This window comes from Phocoena phocoena, chromosome 8, assembly GCF_963924675.1.
Source record: "Phocoena phocoena chromosome 8, mPhoPho1.1, whole genome shotgun sequence".
Classification (NCBI taxonomy): Eukaryota; Metazoa; Chordata; class Mammalia; order Artiodactyla; family Phocoenidae; genus Phocoena; species Phocoena phocoena.
The window spans coordinates 94,341,512-94,361,757 of NC_089226.1; the positions used below are offsets into that span (position 1 = coordinate 94,341,512).

Consider the following 20,246-nt stretch of genomic DNA (forward strand, 5'->3'; position numbering starts at 1 on the left):
TGTTATATCATTACATCTGTAAACATTTCATTTGAGGCTCTGCATAAGAGCTTTTTAAAAAATGTAACTACAGGGACTTCCCTGATGGCGCAGTGGTTAAGAATCCGCTTGCCAATGCAGGGGACATGGGTTTGAGCCCTGGTCCGGGAAGATCCCACATGCCGCGGAGCAACTAAGTCCGTGCGCCACAACTACTGAGCCTGTGCTCTAGAGCCCGCGAGCCACAACTGCTGAGCCCACGTGCCACAACTACTGAAGCCAGCGCTCCTAGAGCCCGTGCTCCGCAACAAGAGAAGCCACCGCAATGAGAAGCCCGTGCACCGCAGCGAAGAGTAGCGCCGCAACTAGAGTAAGCCCACGCACAGCAACGAAGACCCAATGCGGCCAAAAAATATATATATATATAACTACAATACTATTATCATACCTAAAAAAATTAACAGTAGTTCTTTAATACCACCAGATATTCACCAAATATCTAGCCATTGCTCAAATGTACTTGTCTCATAATTTTTTTTTTTTTAGTTTGAGTCAGTAAACAAACAAGGATAATCAATAGAATTGGTCAGTTTCACTTTTTGCAAACCCTAAAACGTGAAGCTTTATATATGAGGAACTTGCAGGCCTGATTAAAAGGAAGCAAAAGATACACTTGCGGACGAACTGTGTTCAGGCTCTGTGAATACTCACATGGGAGGAGGCGAGCTGTGAGAGTGTCTGGGAAAGACCCAGCGTAGGGGTGCTGAGTCCGCGAGGCCAGGCTGAGAGGAGGAGGGTCGGTGATGTCCCCGAGTCAGGAAGTCCCGGAAAATGCTGAAGGTTCTGGTGACACTTCCAGTGATAGAGCGCCTGGTGTGAGTGTGGTCATCATAGTGATGCTTTCTTAGCTGCAAGGTTTTGTTCAGTCTCTTGCGGCTTTGGAACGGATCTCTGATTTGGGGATACATAATGGGAAAACAGAATGTGCTTCTCAGAAATTGACTTTTCAGTCAATGTAAAACACGTGTTCTGTAAAACAAGGGAGGCTTACAATTTTTTCTCCATTATAATGTTAGGGAAAGCTTGGCAGAAGAAGATACAGTGACTTCGAGTTGAAGTCTTAGCAGCAGGGCCGGTGTGCGGCTTGTTTGACTAATTGCAGTGGTGACTCTTCCTGAGATCACACACCAGATTGCACATGTGTGATCTGTGGCAGGAGACATGCTTCGGGTTGCATGCTTTCCTCCTACCAGTGCTTAACCCCCTCCCTTACCCTCGGGGCTCCAGGGACAGAGTAACAGTAAAAGTTGGCATCATGTACACCTGCTTCCTTTCTCACTACATACACATGCTCCTGTCCTCTGGGGTGTGGGTGTAATTACCTCATCACCCACTACCCTGGCTTACCTGGACTGCTTGGTGCCTGTATATCGGATCAGTGTTTGCTTCTCTGCACATAGGTTGTGGGGACCCATGCAGTCTGCTTGCCATCATGGTCATGGAACCCACCCAGATTCATGTTGGACGGATTCATTGCTGAATGCCACTCAAGAAAAATAAGACCGTATGTTGATACGAAGGCTAGTTACTGAGTCTTACGTAGAGGACTGGCAGCTGGAGAGGTTTTTAGCCTGCATGTTACCTCCCTGACCAATTCTTGGTTTCCTAAAGCTTAAACAAACACATTGGGATTTCCAGGGGTGGTTTGAAAATCTTTGAACTTAAACTGGTCATGTTAGAAGGGAATGTAGGCTGTCATCAGGGCAGGGAGGGGATTGGTAGCAATCAAGATGGCACAGAATGTGGCTTTTCAGTTCATACACTTTGGCTCAGACTGTGCAGTGCATGGAACTGGCATCACTCTGCCCCAGTAAGTGATTTGATGGGTTTGCAGCCCCAGGGGCAGAATAGCTGTAAAAGTTGGTGTGATGTACACCTGCTTCCTTTCTGATGAAGTGTCATTGTACTACTTGCTGGATCCAATTAAAACAGAGTCTTCTTGGCTTTCTAACCAAGGAGAATAAAAGCTCATGCATACAGACTGCAAGAGAAGCACTAAAGGTCCAGTTCTGGATTCTGCTTCCTGTAGACAGAATTGGGTTAATAGGACTGAGTAGCTGGAATGGATGGTGAGAGCTGGTAGAGGTTACGTGATGCACACGTAGCTCTGGGATGACAGTGGAAAGGATTGCTCGGGGCGGGAATTGGAGAGAGGCTGGGGCGTAGGCAGCATGAGATGTGATACTTTGCTGTCACCACTGCTTTCTTTGTCCATTGTCCCCTGAGATTCCAGTCAGTGGGGTTGGTAAGTGACTTCCCCAGCCAGTTGTCCTGTACAGACCTATTATTATTGCTGTTATTGTAAGTGTGTTTAAGAGTTGGGTATGACTTTTGGGAGAGGTGAATGGGATCTGAATGAGGTGACAGAGGGGCTGTTCAAAGGGAGTCCTCCTGGCTCTGATGTATTTTAAAACATGGAAAGTAGGGAAAGACTACTTAGGACCCCAGAGGAAGGGTGGTGACTCAGGAATAGGGTGCAGCTGATGTCCAGGAGGTGTGATTGTACAACATTGAGCACAGTGTCTTTGTAGAAAACGGACTTGGTAAACATTAGCTGTGGTCGATATTGTTATGAATATTCAATTACCCCTTTCCACAGAGCTTATCAGAATGAAGACCTTCTCTCTTTCTCATCATTTGACAAAATCCTTTGCTTTCAGGGCTCTGTTGGCTGGTGGTGGCTTTTCTACATGGACTTACCGGCAAGGCTACGATGTCAGCATTCCTGTCTATAGTCCGCTGTCAGCCGAGGTGGACCTTCCAGAGAAAGGACCAGGGTGAGGAGCATTCGGCGCAACAGGGTGTGCTGGGAGATGCCGGCGAGAGCCAAAGCATCGATTACAGGCCAGGGTCTTTGAGGCTACCATTTCCCTGCCTCACCCCAACCTTATTGATCCTTCAGTTCTCTCTATCGCTCAGTCAGTTTTGAGTGCTGTCTACCAGGCTTCCCAAATCAGAAATCTATGTGGTGTCATCAACTCTTTCCTCTCCCTTACTTCCTGTATCAGAATAAGATGTAATTCTACATCCTACGTATTCAATATTTTCTAGCTCTCTCTCTGCACCCACCCTGCGCCAGGCGACTGTCGTCCTTCCTTTGGATTGCTGAAACGGCTCCCTCTGTGGTCTTCTGCCTCTGGTCTCGCGGTTCTCCAGCTTGACGATTGGCATCACGTTGTTCTTGGGAAGCCCAGACTCCTTAAAATGTCTCTCAAGACCCTCGACTACATGACCACTGTCTCCATCTCTAGCCTTTTTTTTTAGTTCTTAGAATAAGCTTTGCTCTCTCAGTTTTTCTGGGCTGTAAACACTCTCCATTGTCTGGAAATCCTTTTCCTCATTTTCATCAGACTAATGACCTGCTTGTCCTGTAGGTTTCAACTTGAATACCGCTTAGTCAGGAGACACTTTCTGGCCCCTGGAATGGCACTCCTAGTTACCCTCATTACGTCCTTGTAACGACTTGCTTAAACCTTCTCTGTTTTGCATCTTTGATTTTGTAAGCTTCAGCCAGGTCTTGTTTTGAACTGCCACGTCCCCCGTGCCTGGCACATAATTAGGTCATGTTTCTGATATGTGAGCAAGGAAATGAGGAGGGCTGATGGTATGGATGTGCAGGGTATTTTATCTAATTTCTTTCTTTTTATTTTTTTTTTTTTGCTGTAGCCTGTTTAAAAATTGTGCTAATTCATGATGAGCGTATCAGCAGTGAGCTTTAAACAAACATGATGATAATAGTATCCTTTGTTTTTGTGACAAGTGCTCATGTATAATATGAAGATGACTGATTTGTATATTGCCACACCAGCAATGTTATATGTGCTGGATGAGATCTACAAACCCACACATAGCATTTGGTGTCAGAATTGAGTCTCAAGGAAGTGGTTTGCTCACAGAACATTAGAATCATTATTGAAGCATCCCAAACTTCCCCTTAGAAGCCTTTATGGGTTCTTTGAGAAGTAAGGGAACTTTCCCAAAGAGAAGACATTTCACTCCTGTATATGTGTTCCCGTGTGGCCCAGAACCAAATTCTGGAACTTCCTTTAGGCATAGCAACTTTTTATAGACAATGTATAAAGCCCAGGAGAGCTTGAAATATTTTTTTCTCTACCATTAGGCAAGTGCAAAAAAAAAGACTGGTTCATGAACTTGCTGCTTAGATCATCTTTGTGGATTTTCCTCTGTTAGTGGACTCCTAGAGTTGACTTAATTTATTTTATTATTTTTCAATTGAGATATAATTCATATTCCACAAAAGTCACTCAAAGTGTACAGTTCAGTGTTTTTTGGTATATTCACAAAATTGTACAACTATCGTCTAATCACTATTGTCTAATTCCAGAATGTTTACAGCATCCCCCAAATAAACCCACTGCCTTCTAGCAGTCACTCTCTATCCCTGCCCCCAAACTTCACGCCCCCTGTTCCTAGCAACAACTACCAGTTTGCCTTCTGTCTCTATGGATTTGCCTGTTCTGGACATTTTATATAAATGTGGTCATTCACTATGTGACTTATTGTGTCTGCTTTCTTTCACTTAGCATAGTGGTTTCAAGGTTTATCCATTTTGTAGAATAGAGCCAATACTTCTTTCGTTTTTTGACTTAATATTTCATCATATGGATATACCACATTTTGTTTATCCATTCTTCAGTTGATGGACATTTGGGTTATTTCCATTTTTTAGCCTTTGTGAATAATACTGCTATGAACATTCACGTACAAGCTTTTATGTAAACATATGTTTTCACTTCTCTTGGGTATATACTGAGGAGTGGAATTGCCGGGTCATATGTTCACTCTATGTTTAACTTTTTGAGGAGCTGCCAGAATGTTTTCTGAAGCAGCTGTACCATTTTACATTCCCGCCAGCAAGGTATGAGGGAGGGTTCCAATATCTTCACAACCTTGCCAAGACTTGTTATTACCTGTCTTTTATTCTAGCCATCCCAGCAGATGTGAAGAGGTATCATTGTGGTTTTGATCTGCATTTCTGTAATTAATAATGCTGAGTACCTTTCCATGTTCTTATTGGCTATGAAAATTTATATACTGTGTTTGGAGAAATGTCTATTCAAATCATTTGCCCATTTTCAAATTGGGTTGTGTTTTTATTGGTGAGTTGTAAGAATTCTTGTACATTTTGGATACTAGATCCTTATTAGATACATGATTTGCAGATGTTTTCTCCTGTAGGTTGTCTTTTCACTTTTTTGATTTTTTTTTTGGCGGTACGCGGGCCTCTCACCGTTATGGCCTCTCCCGTTGCGGAGCACAGGCTCCGGACGTGCGGGCTCAGCGGCCATGGCTCACGGGCCCAGCCATTCCACAGCATGTGGCGTCTTCCCGGACCAGGGCACAAACCCGTGTCCCCTGCATCGGCAGGCGGACTCTCAACCACTGTGCGACCGGGAAAGCCCCGATAGCGTCCTTTGATACACAAAAGCATCTAATTTGGATGAAGCTTCTATTTTTCCTTTGGTTGCTTGCATTTTTGGTGACATGCCTGAGAAACCATTGTCTAATCAAGGCCACAAAGATTTGCACCTGTGTTTTCTACTAAGCATTTTATAGTTTTAGCTCTTACATTTTGGTTTTTGATCTATTTTGAGTTAATTTTTGTATATGGTATGAGGTGGGGGTCCACCCTCATTCTTTTCCTTGTGGATATCCAGTTGTCTTATCCGTACTTGTTGAAAAGACTGTTCTTTTCCCATTGAATGACCTTGGCACCCTTGTTGAAAATCAACTGGCTGTAGGTATATGGGTTTATTTCTGAAGTCTCAATTCTATTCCATTGGTCTATATGTCTGTCCTAATGCCACTACCACCCTGTCTTGATTGCTGCAGTTTTGTAGTAAGTGGTAAATGTAAGTCCACCAACTTTGTTCTTCTTTTTTAGGGGCTTTATTTTTATTTGTTTTTGGCTATTCAAGATCCCTTGCATTTTAATTGCTTTTTTAAATAGGGCAACTTGAATAAGTACAAATAGGAAACAATCTAAGCTGCTTTGTACTTAGACAACTACAAAACTAAAACAAATTTACAAGTTAAATACAGACAAATCTACAAAACTAATAACAGTCAGATTAACATAATGTCACAGCTGAGGCTTTTTCTTTAAAACTGAATTGCATCTTTCAAGGTGAATATGGCGTTAATTATGGGACTTCTGCATTTAGCGTGCCTGTACTTCGCACGCTGGGTGATGATGTATTTCTTCCTGTCACTCTTTCTGTTTGAGCCACTAGGAAGCTTCCCTTTATGTAGTATATTGTTATAATTTACTGACATTATTATCTTCATCTGGTACAGATGCGTGATTTGTATTTTTTCCCCAACATTTTAATGAAAATCTTCAAGCAGACAGCAAAGTTAAAAGAATTTTATGATGAACACCTGTATACCCATCACTTAGATTTTACCCTTGTATACTTGCTTTGCATTATTTACATTTTAAGTCTTCCTTCTCTCATTAGCCCATCAAATACAAGCTTGGACATTGAAAACTTTTTAGTAGTATACATCATTAAATACGAGCAGAGATTTGCCTATACGAATTTTTTTGATCACCATCAAGATGAAAGCCCCAAAATAAATCTATAGAGAATTTGTAGACTGGAGGAACTGATACAGTTCAATGCCGTGTTTTGAGGCTGGAGTTCCATAAGTTGAGAAAGGGTGATCTGTGTGAGCCCAGCTGGTACCCTTTGGGGCAGTACAAGTTTCTCTCATGTACTTAGGATCTGAATTTGGCATATTTATGTAGCACTAGCTTTGAATAACTAATGAGCAGAGAAAAGTCACTTGAAATTGAAGGAAGGTTTAGTCCTCTGCTTGCTGCTTCTGTGAGCATCTACTTGAAATCAATTGTGTGATTTTAAACTTTTTTTTTTTTTTAAACCTTGTTTCTTTTCCCTTTACTTTTCCTGTTGTTCTGGAGATTATTTAATTCAATTTAGTTCTGTTCACTTCAGTTCAAATCAAACTTTTATTGCAGGCCTATTTGGGCCAAGTGTGCCCAGGCTGGTGGTTCTCAGCAGGGGAGGGAAGTTGATTTTGCCCCCCCAGGGGGACATGTGGCAATCTGTGGAGCCATTTTTGACCGTCGTGACTGAGGGAGTGTGTCAGTGGTCCCCAAGACCACCTCCAATTTTGATGATTTGCAGGAGGACCCACAGGACTCAGTGTGTAGTCATACTCGTGGCTATGTTTTATTACAGCAAAAGGATGTAAATCACAGTCCCCAGAGAGCAAAGGCACATAGGGTGAAGTCCAGGGAAACCAGGGGCAAGCTTCCAAGGGTGCTCTCCCTCTGGCATCGCACAGGAGGGGCTTACTTCCCCCAGCACCAAGTTGTGACAACCATGTGAAATGCTGCCCACCAGCTAAGCTCGTTAGAGATTCAGCACCCAGGGTTTTTTTGGGAATGAATCACATGGGCAGTCTCTGCGTGGCACGTGCTGTGCATAATTCCAGGCTCCCAGAAGGAAAGCAGGTGTTTTCCTGCAGTTTGGGCCCAGTGAGCCATTCTTACAGTTCTCCCCCCAGATCGAAGTTCCATGCACCAGCCAAGGGCCAGCCTTTCAAAAAAGAGAGCTATCAGGCTGTGTTAACTCTGTTCTGCACAGGGTGCCGCAGGCATCTGGTGGGTGGAGGCCGGTGATGCCGCTAAATCTCTATGATGCCCAGGGCAGCCCTCACTACAAAGAATCATTGGGTCCAAGTGTCGGCAGTGCTGCGGCCGAGAAAGCCTGGGCAAGACAGGGTGTGAGCAGGTGAGGAGCGAGTCTGGCAGGCTGGCTCAGCCGCCTCTCGGCCTCTTTCTTAAGACTGCTCGGCTGAAACTCTCTTTATTGTGTTATCTCTTGAGTATACTCTAGCTCTCTCTCTTTTTTAAAAATAAATTTCTTTCTTTCTTTATTTATTTTTGGCTGTGTTGGGTCTTCATTGCTGCACACGGGCTTTCTCTAGTTGCGGTGAGCGGGGGCTACTCTTTGTTGCGGTGCGCGGGCTTCTCGTTGCGGTGGCTTCTCTCGTTGCGGAGCACGGGCTCTAGGTGCGCGGGCTTCAGTAGTTGTGGCATGCGGGCTCAGTAGTTGAAGCTGGCGGGCTCTAGAGCGCAGGCTCAGTAGTTGTGGCGCACAGGCTTAGTTGCTCCGCGGCACGTGGGATCTTCCCGGACCAGGCCTCGAACCCGTGCCCCCTGCATTGGCAGGCGGATTCTTAACCACTGCGCTACCAGGGACGTCCCTAGCTCTCTTACATTGGTTTAGGACTGTCACTTCCCTTTAGACTTAATCCAGGGAAAAAGCATACCGAAAGGAAAAGATTCAGTGAAGATGAAACAAAGGAGAGCAAACCACTCCGAACAGTAATTACCTTCAAAGAATAGTTTCAAAGATTTACAGGCTGTTTTCTTGGTGGTGTTTTCTTGGTAACGTAATCTCTAATTTTTATGTATAACTAGGCTGAAATTAAGATCTTTAGATGGCTTAAGGCTGCAGTTGATTTCTAAACTTCTGATGTTCAGTAACTAGATAGAGTAGCGCTCTACCTTCAAGGGCAGCAGAAGGACACTGAAGGCTGCGATGGGCGTGGTCCTCCCCCTGCTGGCCAAGGGGTGGATTTCTACAGCCCGACCTAGACCTGCCCTCTCCATTTCCCCACCGGTTTTGCAGTCTGGCCCTGCAGTTGTGTTTCTTTTACAAACAACACTCCTCTCCCTCTGAAAAAAAGGGGGAAAAAAGCAAAGCAAAGCAAAGACAGGCTCCAGACTCATCACACTTTCTAGGGACTTGGGAGGAGGCAGTGTGGGTGACCTCGCGGCAACATTTGGGATCTGTTGCTCTTTGTGAGAGTTGCTTTTTAAGGGAATTCCCACATCTCTTGAGGGCTACATAGAGTAGTAAGAGCCTTGTTTTTATTTTAAATCTCTCTCAATATTTTTCAATGGGAAGCTGAAGACTGCTGCTATTGATAGCTTCTTCTCACAGCTGTGTTGGCCTCAGCTGGAATTCTTGTCATTTTCTCTCTAAAAGGAACTAAACTGGGAGTTTACAACTGTTACTATTGAGGGAGACTTCGAGTTCTCAGCATGATTTTACTTAAGCTTCGATATCAGCACTGCTGGGAGGAAACATGAAAGTCATAGCTGGTAATTTTAGTCCTTGAAAGAAAAACAAATCCACCTTAAGATTTTGTTTGCTTAAAACTAAAACGGGCCTACTCCATCGACCAGCCATCTGCCGGGTCAGGGAGAGCCAGCATGCAGGCAGGGGGAACATTTTTAGACTCTTGTTCACATCTGCACATTTATGTAGAAAATGGTAGTGGTAGGTGGGGACCCAGGGAGCCTGGTGGCTGAGTGTCTAAAAATAGAACTGTGTTCTTAACAGTGAAATCCAACCCAGAGCCTTTCTTTACTCAAGAGTTTCTTTGAGCACCACATGTTAGCATCTGTATTTATTTCTCTGTCTATATAGATGGATCTCTCTCTCTCTCTCTGTCTACATGTATTGAAAACCATGCGTTCATATTGGTATCTTCAGTTCCATCCAACATTGCAGGGGCATTCTGGTTTTTCTCTCTTTCCATATATATATATATATATTTTTTTTTTTTTTTTTTTTTTTTTCACTGCGCCTCTTGCGGGATCCTAGTTCCCCAACCAGGTATCGAACCTGGTCCGTCGGCAGTGAAAGCGTGGAGTCCTAACCACTGGACCGCCAGGGAATTCCCTCTCTTTACGTATTTGTGATTCCCTTCTCTGACAGTGAGAAATCTGCCTCCCCTTATCCTCAGTATCTTATCTGATCAGCCCTCTTGTATGGGACCAGAGTTCTGTCGCGTTGTTGCCGCTGCCCCCTCACTGCACAGATACCCTCTCCACGCCCACTCAGACTCTGACCCTCATGTAGCGCTCCTGCTCTCCCCATCACCCCAGGACAGATAGCCTCCTCACCCTTCTTGAGTCTGACCGCACCGCCCCCTCCCCGCTCCCCCCCCACCCCCTCCCCCCCCCAGTACTGGAGTGATGCTACTCTTGCCATCACCCCCCCCACCCCCCCCCCACCCCCCCCCCCCCCCACCCCCCCCCCCGCTTTCAGCCTGCCCGGCCTCTAACACTCTCCTGGGCTGCCCGGATGCCCTCCTAACCTCACCTGGTCTCAGCATCCCATGCTGGGGGGCCATAACTACCTCTACCCCTTCCCCTGTCACTCTTTTAGGGATCTCGTACTCTGTGCCAGGCCACCTCCCTGCTCTTCCCCCAAGTAGAAGCTCTCCCCCCACTAAGACTTCAGCATTCCCTGTGGGCGGGCCACCCCGCTGTGCAGAAGCACCCTCTTCCCTCCAGGACTCCAGTACTTTACCTCCTCCTGCATGGACACCCCCTTGCATACCAGCATGTCTATTCTTGTTCTTGGCAGCCCGGAGCACCAGTTTTATGTTACTTAAATAGAAAATCTCCAGAAATATCCAGCGAGTCCCAGGGCTCCAGGACATCCACCGTAGAACCAGTGTCTTGGGGATTGGAAAGACCTTTAGAGGCCGTTCAGCTCTAAGTTAATGTATACCTTTTGCTATTGCTTCTTAATGAAAAGTTTGCTGATTTGTAATAAAAAGGACTCAGCACCTCACAAGACAGTTCATTTCATTTTCAAATGGCTTTAATTGTTAAGGTGGTTTCCATGCTTGTCTTGAGAGTTTGACTGTAAATCTTCCTCCTGTTTAAACAGACAAGTTTGATTACAGGAATACTTTGAATGGAGGCGGTCTTCACTTTGAGATGATCTGAGAGTGCTCCCTGTATGTGATCTTCCCATCATAAGTCATCCCTCTGAAAATTAAAATTGCTTTTACAAAAGAAAAATAATTGAGGCTCAGGGCTGGGGGTGGAATTCAAGAGTCTGTTTCAGTGGCTAGAAGGAATACTTTTGGCTGTAAATATACAGTGTATTGTTCAATAAAACGTGATTTAGGGGGAAGTTGCCCAGGATGAGAGAAACCAGTCGCTACAGCTGATCCACACTATCTCCCCGATGGGCTGCTGTTCCACGTCTCTCTTACCTCTGCTTGCCTCTACCCCGGGCTCTGGGTCTGCACTACCGTCCAGGGCAGCTTTCTCAAATAGATCTTTCAGCGAGGAGATGATCTGTATTCGTGCTGTCAGGTGTCACTGGCCACGTATGGCTGTTGAGCAGTTGAAATGTGGCTAATGTGACTGCGGAACTGGATTTTAAATTTTAATAGATTTAAATGGTCTCACGTGGCTAACTGCTGTTGGGCAGTGAAGTTCTAGGGAATCTGCTTGTCCCTTTCTTTCCTCCCTGTGGTGTGGGCAATACCCTTTGCTTTTAGTTCAGCTGTAGAAAGAAATGACCAGAAGAAATGGCTCTGAGGATTTGAGAGCCATGCACAGCTATGGTGGCTGCTGCTCTGTTGAACTGAATTGCTGGCAGGGAGAGTGTTCACCTTCTCAGTCACTGCTCTGGGTCTTGTGGGCATGAAGCTTAATGCTTGGGAAGGTGCCACCTTCTCCGTTAGAGAATGATTATTCTTTGGTCATGGGTGGATGCATACGGTGTTCTCCATCTGGACCCTCCAGATAAGCCTGAGAAACCGTGGAAAACCAAAACAATTACCCTTTCTTTCTCCCAAAGCAAGAAGGAAAGCGGTGGGGTGGGGAGTAGGGTTCAGACTGTGGCCTTTGGGTTGTTCCTTATGCATTGCTTCCTGTTATCTTCCCTGGTGGCTCTACCTAGAGAGGTGTATGTTCAGTGTTTTCCCCGGTCTGTACCAGTTTGAGGTAGATTTGAGTGAGTCCTGCTTCTAGGTCTGATGGGGGTTTCATTTCCTCTGGAACCTGCTTTATATTCTTCCTTTCTTCTACAGTGATCCCTGCTGGTCCCTCAGCCCATGTCGTGTTTATGCTCTGTAACCTGTCTGCCTGCGGGAGGGAATGACTTACCATCTGGTCTCCCCAGAGTCTTCCCCCAACTCCTGGCTTACTCACTTTGTGCTCACGTTTTGTCTCTCGTGGAGATTTAAATGGCGCTAGCTTCTTCTAAGTCCTCCTTTCACTCCATTTTCTTGTAAGCATCCCTGCTATCCAGATGTTAAGACTGGTTCTATCCCTTGGTGAAGATGGTTTTTTCCACTTGTTCTCAGTGCCCAGTCTGGTCTTTCCGAGTCCCTGTGGCCTTGAGGATGGGGATGTTGAGTGGCATAGAGTGCCACCCAACAGCCGGAAGCAGTCTTTCACTTATTCTTCTTTCACAGCCACTGCTGTCCATTAAGACCCCTTGTTTTCCTGTTTGAAGGATGCAGCCCGCTCCCAGTTCCTTTTCAGAGCAGAGAGCTCATATAGAACTAATGGTAACATTTGATGTTCTTCCAAATAATCAACCAGTCAGTCCGTGTCTGTCTTTACAGGTATACATTCACACACACGTAAAGCATGTTCCCTTAGCTCGGCATATTATAAGCATTTCCTCAAAACATTAAGAACTTTTCCCAAATGAAATCTTTAATGACGGCATGACGCTTTAGCATGTGAATGAGACATAGATTGCTTTCTTAGATTGTGTAATATTTTAGATATTCAGCAATGCCGCAGAGTATAATTTCCCAAAAAGTCAAGGATGTGAATAAAGAAGGGTGAGAAAATGCTTGTTGCCATTAAGTTTAATATCAAAGTTGGTCTCACCGTGACTCGCACAGCGGCTGCAAGGTCCCAGTCCCTCGTTTTGTCCTTCGTAGGCCACGGCGGTACTTCCTCCTGTCGTCCCAGATGGCTCTGCATCCCGAGTACAGAGAGGAGCTGGCCGCCCTCCAGGCCAGACACGGAGAAGCGGTGTTAGTCCTGGACAAGTGCACCAACCTCTCCGAGGGCATCCCCGCCGCCCGAAAGCGTTGCCACAAGCACCAGGTCTTCGATTACCCACAGGTGCTGCAGGTGAGTGCCACCCGGCACCTCTCTCGGGGCTCGGCACAGGTTACATCCGCAAGGTGAAACTGACCCCAACAGACAGGTGTTTCCCACGTTCAGCTAGCAGAGCTCCCCAAGGGGAGAGGAAGACAGACTGCTCTTCACTGCAGCCATGGACCTCCAGGAGCTTTGGCATCTGTGTACTGTTTGTGCAAAGCTGCTTGGCCTATGAGCGTTCCTGCTCCTTTCAGATATTCATCTTACTGCAAAAGCACAAATCCCATAGATTTACAAAAAAGCCACATAGACAAAGCAGGCATATGTATTTTGCTTTTATCACTGTGTTCATAATCCAGGCCAGAGAAACTTCCTTCTCTATGGTGCAGCTTGTATCCCCTGACTGTGCCAACCCGCAAGGCCATGGTCAGCTTTTCCTGAGTGGGAGGTTTTTATTTTTTGTTACCGTTTTTGTCTCTTGGTGTTTTTGCCGCCCTTAGCATGTCCTACTGGTATTGTGGAAGTGGCAGGGCTTCCATAACCAGAAGCAGAGTAGTCCTTTTGGGGATGTTTTATAAGCAGGATATTTCACACTGCAAGGGCCTGGAGGCTAGGAAAGGAGAAATTGAGTTTTGTTCACTTAAATATTTAAAATACAGACAGGTTAGTTCAAGGAGAAATATCAAGGAGCTGGTGTGATTTTTTTTTTTAACCTCCAAAGAGTACTGGCCCATGCTGAGATTGTTAAAATCCTTTCTTTCAAAAAGTGCTGCATCTCCTCTGGAATGTCTGACTGATAACAGTGGTGATGTGAGCAGGAGTATTTATAGTAACCTTTGTCTAGACAGGAAAAATGGTTATCAGCACGTGTGTGCACATCTGGACACCGACTCTTTGGGGCCAGCTGAGCTGTCCACCTGCACCTCCACCATGACTGATGCCCTTTTTCCACTCTTGCTGTTTTCTGGTTTATCCCCGGAGGAATTTGGCATGTTGAGTTTCTTCATATTTTTTCTGAACTTTCCTTTTCTCTAGCTTTAAAGATTAAGCAGTGTTTTGTTTTTTAACTTTTTTTCCTCCTGAAGAGGCAAAAACTGGGAGAAACTGAGTATTAGAGATGGGGTCTTTTCTTATTTTGGCTGACTTATTGCAGCTGTTTCTTCTCGTGTACATCTCTCACTTTCCCAAACGTGTCCCACATCGAGTACAAGTTTGAGGCAGTGAACGAGAAAGAAATTGTTTGAGATTTTGCTTTTTGTTCGATGGATTGTTTCTAAATAGAACATATCTGTCTTACTAGGTTTTCTAAGGCATTGCATTCATGAAATGAATGTCTTCTAGATGCAAAGCACACTGCTGGATGCCATGGGGAGTAGAAAGATAAAAGGAGATTTGATACTTTCTGTATAGTGGGTCCTCTAGGGAGACTGATAGGCCCAGATCAAATAATTCTGTAACAAGGTAGGCGGAGGTAAGTGTCCTGAGTACTGTGCAGCCACTGTGCCACAGTGTGTGTACACAGCACACTAGGACTGAAAGAATCCAGCCCTTGCAGAGTCACGTTGTTGAGTGTCCAGAGGAAGACCTAGACGTGGGTCGTGAACATTTTCAGGATGCCAGCAGTGGAGGCATTGCGCTGACACTGAAGAGTGGAAAACCAGAACATTGCAGCCACTTAAGCTTTTCAGTCTTACTGGTGTGACCTGTTACCTTTCAGCATTTTTGGTGTTGCTTGGCTTCAGCCCTTGAGAGAACTTCATCGTCTGCCGGGATCAGAGTAAGTGGATCAGTGAAACTGGTATGTAATCCCTCCCTCTGCCTGTATTCCTGCAGGAGGCTACTTTTTGTGTGGTCCTTCGAGGAGCTCGGCTGGGCCAGGCGGTGTTGAGTGACGTGTTGCGGGCCGGCTGTATCCCAGTTATCATTGCAGACTCCTACATTTTGCCTTTCTCTGAAGTTCTTGACTGGAAGAGGTGGGTGTTACCTTCTGATAAACTTTACACCAGGAGTCCTGCATGGATTAGATTTTAAAAGTCCCCCCAGCAATTGTAACGCATAGCTAAGTTGGAGAACTACTCCTTCAGACTGTTTTTGCTATATTTTCCATAAGGAGAGTTAGTCCGTTGGCCTGGAGCCAAGGTTGGCCAACAGGCCTTTGGGCCAAATATGGCAGGCTGCCAGTGTTTGTAAATAAAGTTTTATTGAATCACAGCATACCCATTCATTTACACATGATCTTCGGCTGTTTTTGAGTGACAGTGGCAGAGTTGAGTACTGTAGTTTAAAATGACAGAGATTACGTGGCCCGCAAAACCTAAAATATTTACCATCTGGCCGTTTACCCTTGACCTAGAGCAGTGGTTCTCAGCTGTGACTGTAGAGTGTACTCAACTGAAGAATTTTTAAACACATACCTGGGCCTTGTCCTCAGGACTTTTGAAGCTCCATGGGCAATTCTGATTTGTAGCCACCGCTGAGAACCAGTGCTCTAGAGTCTGTTGAATTTGCATGAAGTGCTGGCTGGAGGCAGAGCGCCTGCACACGGGTGGAAGCTTAGAAACACTCCCAGTGGATGGATGGACACGCGTGGGTCCTGCCTGGACGTGACTGTCAGTGCTGTGCTTCATGGAGTAGTCTGCTCGTCTCTTGTTGTTTCATTTCCCCAGGACTTTGGAGGTTAAAGGTTTTTGAAAACGAGTTCCTTTTGTACATACCTCTCAGGCTTGTCTTTGCCTCAAATGCTTAATTGCTTTCTCCTCTCCCACCTTATTTTATTTATTTATTTTTTTGGGGTACGCGGGCCTCTCACTGTTGTGGCCTCTCCCGTTGCGGAGCACAGGCTGCAGACGTGCAGGCTCAGCGGCCATGGCTCACGGGCCCAGCCGCTCTGTGGCATGTGGGATCTTCCCGGACCGGGGCACGAACCCGTGTCCCCTGCATCGGCAGGCGGACTCTCAACCACTGCGCCACCAGGGAAGCCCCTCCCACCTTTTTTGATACCGTGTTCAAGCCTGGTCACCACAGGTATTTGAACAATTTAAGTAGCATTCGTTCATGTGTACATTCATTTATCTCACATTTACTGGAAAGCCCTCTGTGAATAATACAGGCTCTGCTCTTAAGGAGGTGAGAATCCAGTGGGGAAGACAAACCAACAATTATAATATTGTATGATAAACGCTGTAACAGATGCATGCAGGGGGTGCTATGGAAACCCAGAACAGGGAGGGAGCCCAGTTCAGCCTGGAGGATGAGGGTGTGTGATTCTCTGTGTCCTGGAGAAGTGATGAGCCACTTCCAGTCACTTATTCGTCTGTGGAAATATGTATTGAGCACCCTCTCTTTGCCAGGTACTGTGTTGCCTATGGGGATACAAAGATGATCAAGGTCAGGTCTTGCCTCTGAGAAGCTCTTAGTCCGGTGGTGGGAGATAGACAAGTAAGCCAGTGATTACCAGATGCAGAGCTGAGATGCAGCCCTGGCTGGATGGGCTGCTTGGAGGGGGAGGAAGAGACGCATACCCTTGCTGGCTGTGGGGTCGGGTAGGGCTTCTCAGAGGCAGTGACCCTGGGCTGAGTCTCAGAAGATATTCATTCCTACGAGGATCTAGATGTGCTTGGGTAGTTGTAATTAGGGATAAGTGGTGGAAGGGCTCTGGATTTGAAGACAAAAGGCTGGGGTTCAGATAACCAGCTCTATTACTGGCTAGCTTTGTGATCTTGCCAATCATTTAACCTTTTTGAGCCTCAGTTTTCCCATCTGTATGGTAGAAATCATTTACTTATTTAACAAGTATTTATTAAGCGCAGTTGTGCTAGGCAATATGCCAGGTGCTCGGGTATGCTGGTGATTGGGACCAGACGTGGTTCCATCCTAATGGACTAGGCTAGTGGGCGGAGGGGGTCTCAGGTTTTAATAAATTAACCTAGACGAATATAATGACCAACTCTGCTGAATGAAGGGTAAGTCGTCATCGAGCCCTCTCTCCCTTACCCAGCATCTCTAATCTGGTGGCACGTCCTGCTGGCTCTGCTCCCTCGTCACTTTCATCACTTCCTCCCTCTTAGCATCCCTTGCCTGGACCGTGCAGTGGGCCCCAGCTGTTCTCCCTGCTTCCGCTCCTGCTTTCTGTAGTTTGTTCTAACTCTTCAGGCAGAATGATCCTGTTGGAACATAACCAGATCATGCCGTGCTTTCCTGACCCCTTCTGTGGTTTTCTATCTCAGTGAAAGCGTAAGTCCTTAAGTGGCCAGGGAGGCCGCAGAGGCTTTGCTGTGACCCTCCCTCCCCTGTTTCTCTTCATTGCCTGGTATTCTCCACCGTCTTTACTGTGCTCCTGCCACACTGGCCTCCTTGCTGTTGCTGGAACGTTCCCGACACCCTGCTTCCTCGGGGCCTTTTGCTTATTATTCCTTCTGGAATGGTCTCCCTCGGGTATTCCCCTGGTCGTCTCACTCCCTGGCCTTCCTTCCACGTCTCATTTGTTCACTGTTGTATTGCCAGGACCTAGCACATAGTAGGGGCTCCATAAATACATGCTGAGTAAATGAATGGATTGGGGAATGTAGCTAAAGGAGAAGAGTCATTGTTAATTCAGAGCGTGCAGTGAAGAGTGAAGAAGAGTACCAGGTAGGCAGAATTGGACACGCAAAGCCCTTGTGGTTAGGCAGAGTGTGGTATGTTCAGGAGACTGAGAGGGTACCTGTGTGGCTGAAGCACAGTGGGGAGTGGACAGAGGATGGGAGATGAATGGAGTGGTGCTGGGGAGCTGAGAGATGGAGCTGGTGGGAGCTCCTTTGAGCAGGTCAGCCCTGAGAAAGGGGCAAGGAAGAGGGACTACTCACTGCAAGGACTGTGGGGCTGAGGGTAGTTTGGGGTGTTGTTGCTTCTGCTTGTGAGAATTAAACAAGAAATGTACGTAGCAGTGCTTTGTGTACAGGGCTGCGCATCCATCAGTTGTTTTGCTCTTGTCTCTAGGGCATCTGTGGCTGTGCCAGAAGAAAAGATGTCAGATGTGCACAGTATTCTGCAGAGCATCCCCCAAAGACAGATTGAAGAAATGCAGAGACAGGTAAGGGGCCAGGCAGCCCTGTTGGGGAGGGGGCGTGGGTGATGTGAAGGGGTAGCCCTGGCTGCTTGGGTGCAGAGCGATGGCTGCTGGGCGTGGGAGTGGGATTTATTTCCTCCACTACGTTGACCAGCCAAACTTAAAAGAGGAAAGCAGTGTTAGGGAGTTGCATCAGGTAAGGTTTGGAATAATCACTATCAGAGATTCAGAAATGCTCCTGAGGTAAGCCTGCTGTGACGCTAGGGTCACACCTCAGTGATATGCTCAGGACGCAGAGCTGCCCCTCTCTGGAAGGTGGTTTACATGGCAGGTGAGGGTTCTGGTGACTGAGGTGGCTGTGGAAGCCAGCACGTTTCAGGGTGATGCTTCTGAGGAGCCTTGACCTCGAGAGTGTCTTGGTGTCAGCTGGCCTGGATCCCCCCTTCAGCGGCCCTCGTGATTAAGAGGTGCCCTCCTCTCCCCAGAACACATACACCCTCCCTCTTCCCCTCCCAGGTCTCTCGTCTACCTTCTGATGCCCCTTCCCCTGGGCTGCTCTCCACTGTCTAACGCATCCACCACGTGTCCTGTTTAGTCCTGCTGGAGTGTCTCGCTCCCAAAAGAAGTTTAGTTGGGCTTAGATGTGAAACAAGTTAAAAACTGAAAAAAGGCTGTCCCAGTATTGATACTGTGCATGTTGTCTCTATTTCTTTTTCTCCTTTCTTTTTTTAAAAATTTTTATTGGCGCATAGTTGATTTACAATGTTGTGTTAGTTTCTGCTGTACAGTGAATCAGTTACACACATACACATATCCACTCTATTTATTTATTTTTTTGGCCGCGCCGTGTGGCACGCAGTGCAGCACGTGGGATCTTAGTTCCCTAACCAGGGACCGAACGCCCCCTGCATTGGAAGCGCAGGGTCTTAACCACTGGACCGCCAGCGAAGTCCCTCCGTTTCTGTTTTGTAAATAAGTTCATTTGTACCATTTTTTTTAGATTCCACATATAAGTGATATCATATGATATTTGTCTTTCTCTGTCTGACATACTTCACTTAGTATGATAATCTCTGGGTCCATCCATGTTGCTGCAAATGGCATTACTTCATTCTTTTTTTATGGCTGAGTAATATTCCATTGTATATATGCACCACATCTTCTTTATCCGTTCATCTGTTGATGGACATTTAGGTTACTTCCATGTCTTGACTATTGTAAACAGAGCCGCAGTGAATACTGGGATATATATATCCTTTCAGATTATGGTTTTCTCTAGTTCTTTTTTTTTTTTTAATGGATTTTAGCAAGTTTTTATTTCTATCAAAATTATCTATGTAGGTGCTGAGCTGGAGAAGAGGTTTGGAGGGCTCTCAGCGTTGAGGATGTAACTGCCCCATGCACCCCTGTGTCTAACCTTGTCCCAGGAATGAGCCTCAAGCCTCTGTCTGGGCTAGGGCAGGGCAGTCACCCAGCTGTGTGTGGAATGGGGAGGAATTCTGGGCTTCTAACTGCTTCTTAAATACATTTTCCATCTGTCCTCCTGCCCTGAGCACTGCCTTTTCCCCTGAGTTTCTGCAGCGGAACCCAGATTTTTCTCAGCTGATCTAGGATGTGCTCTCTTGGGCCTATAGCGTCAGCTACCACCTTTCCTTCTGCTTTTCCGCTTCCACATTTTGTTGCTGTTATCTCCTCCCCCGTTCTCTTTATCTTTCAGTGATTGTGCCTTAATTTTAAAAAATTCCCCTTAATTGTCATTTTAGGGTTTTAGGAGGGAGTTAGTGAATGTGGTCAGTCCACCTCTTTATTTTGGTACCGAGCTTCTTAAACCAAAGAGATGGCACATCACACAGTAATTAAGCCTGTAGGTTCTTACCCCAGACTGCCTGTGTTGAATGCCAGCTTGCCCAGTTACTAACTCTGTGCCCTTGGCCAAGCGTCTGCCTTCTCTGGGCCTCAGTAGCCTCAGCTGTGAAACATTTTGGTGTTCTGATTTGAAAACAAATCACAGGTTGAGTTCAGCCTCCCTGAAGTTTTTTCATAGCACACCCATGTTCGTTTTAAGTTTCTGGGCTTCCCCGTGTGTTACTTAATTCCTGACCTCATCTGAGTTTTAGTGAATTAGAAAGTCAGTCTAGAGATCTCTATGTTCTTGATCTAAACCTGTGCTTCTTACAACTCATGTAGAAGAAAATGCTCCTTGAAGGGCGCTGGTATTTATGCTCTTTG

The 20,246-nt window shown here is 46.1% G+C and overlaps 1 protein-coding gene across 1 annotated transcript in view; it reads left to right on the forward strand.

Annotated features, from left to right (window-relative positions):
- The window catches only part of EXT2 (exostosin glycosyltransferase 2), a 122,690-nt gene that overhangs the window by 4,192 nt on the left and 98,252 nt on the right, over nucleotides 1–20,246 (forward strand). The window contains exons 3-6 of the mRNA XM_065881915.1: nucleotides 2,700–2,816; nucleotides 12,805–13,000; nucleotides 14,804–14,943; nucleotides 17,948–18,041. Coding sequence (XP_065737987.1) covers nucleotides 2,700–2,816; nucleotides 12,805–13,000; nucleotides 14,804–14,943; nucleotides 17,948–18,041 — 547 coding nt within the window. The remainder of the gene's footprint in view (nucleotides 1–2,699; nucleotides 2,817–12,804; nucleotides 13,001–14,803; nucleotides 14,944–17,947; nucleotides 18,042–20,246) is intronic.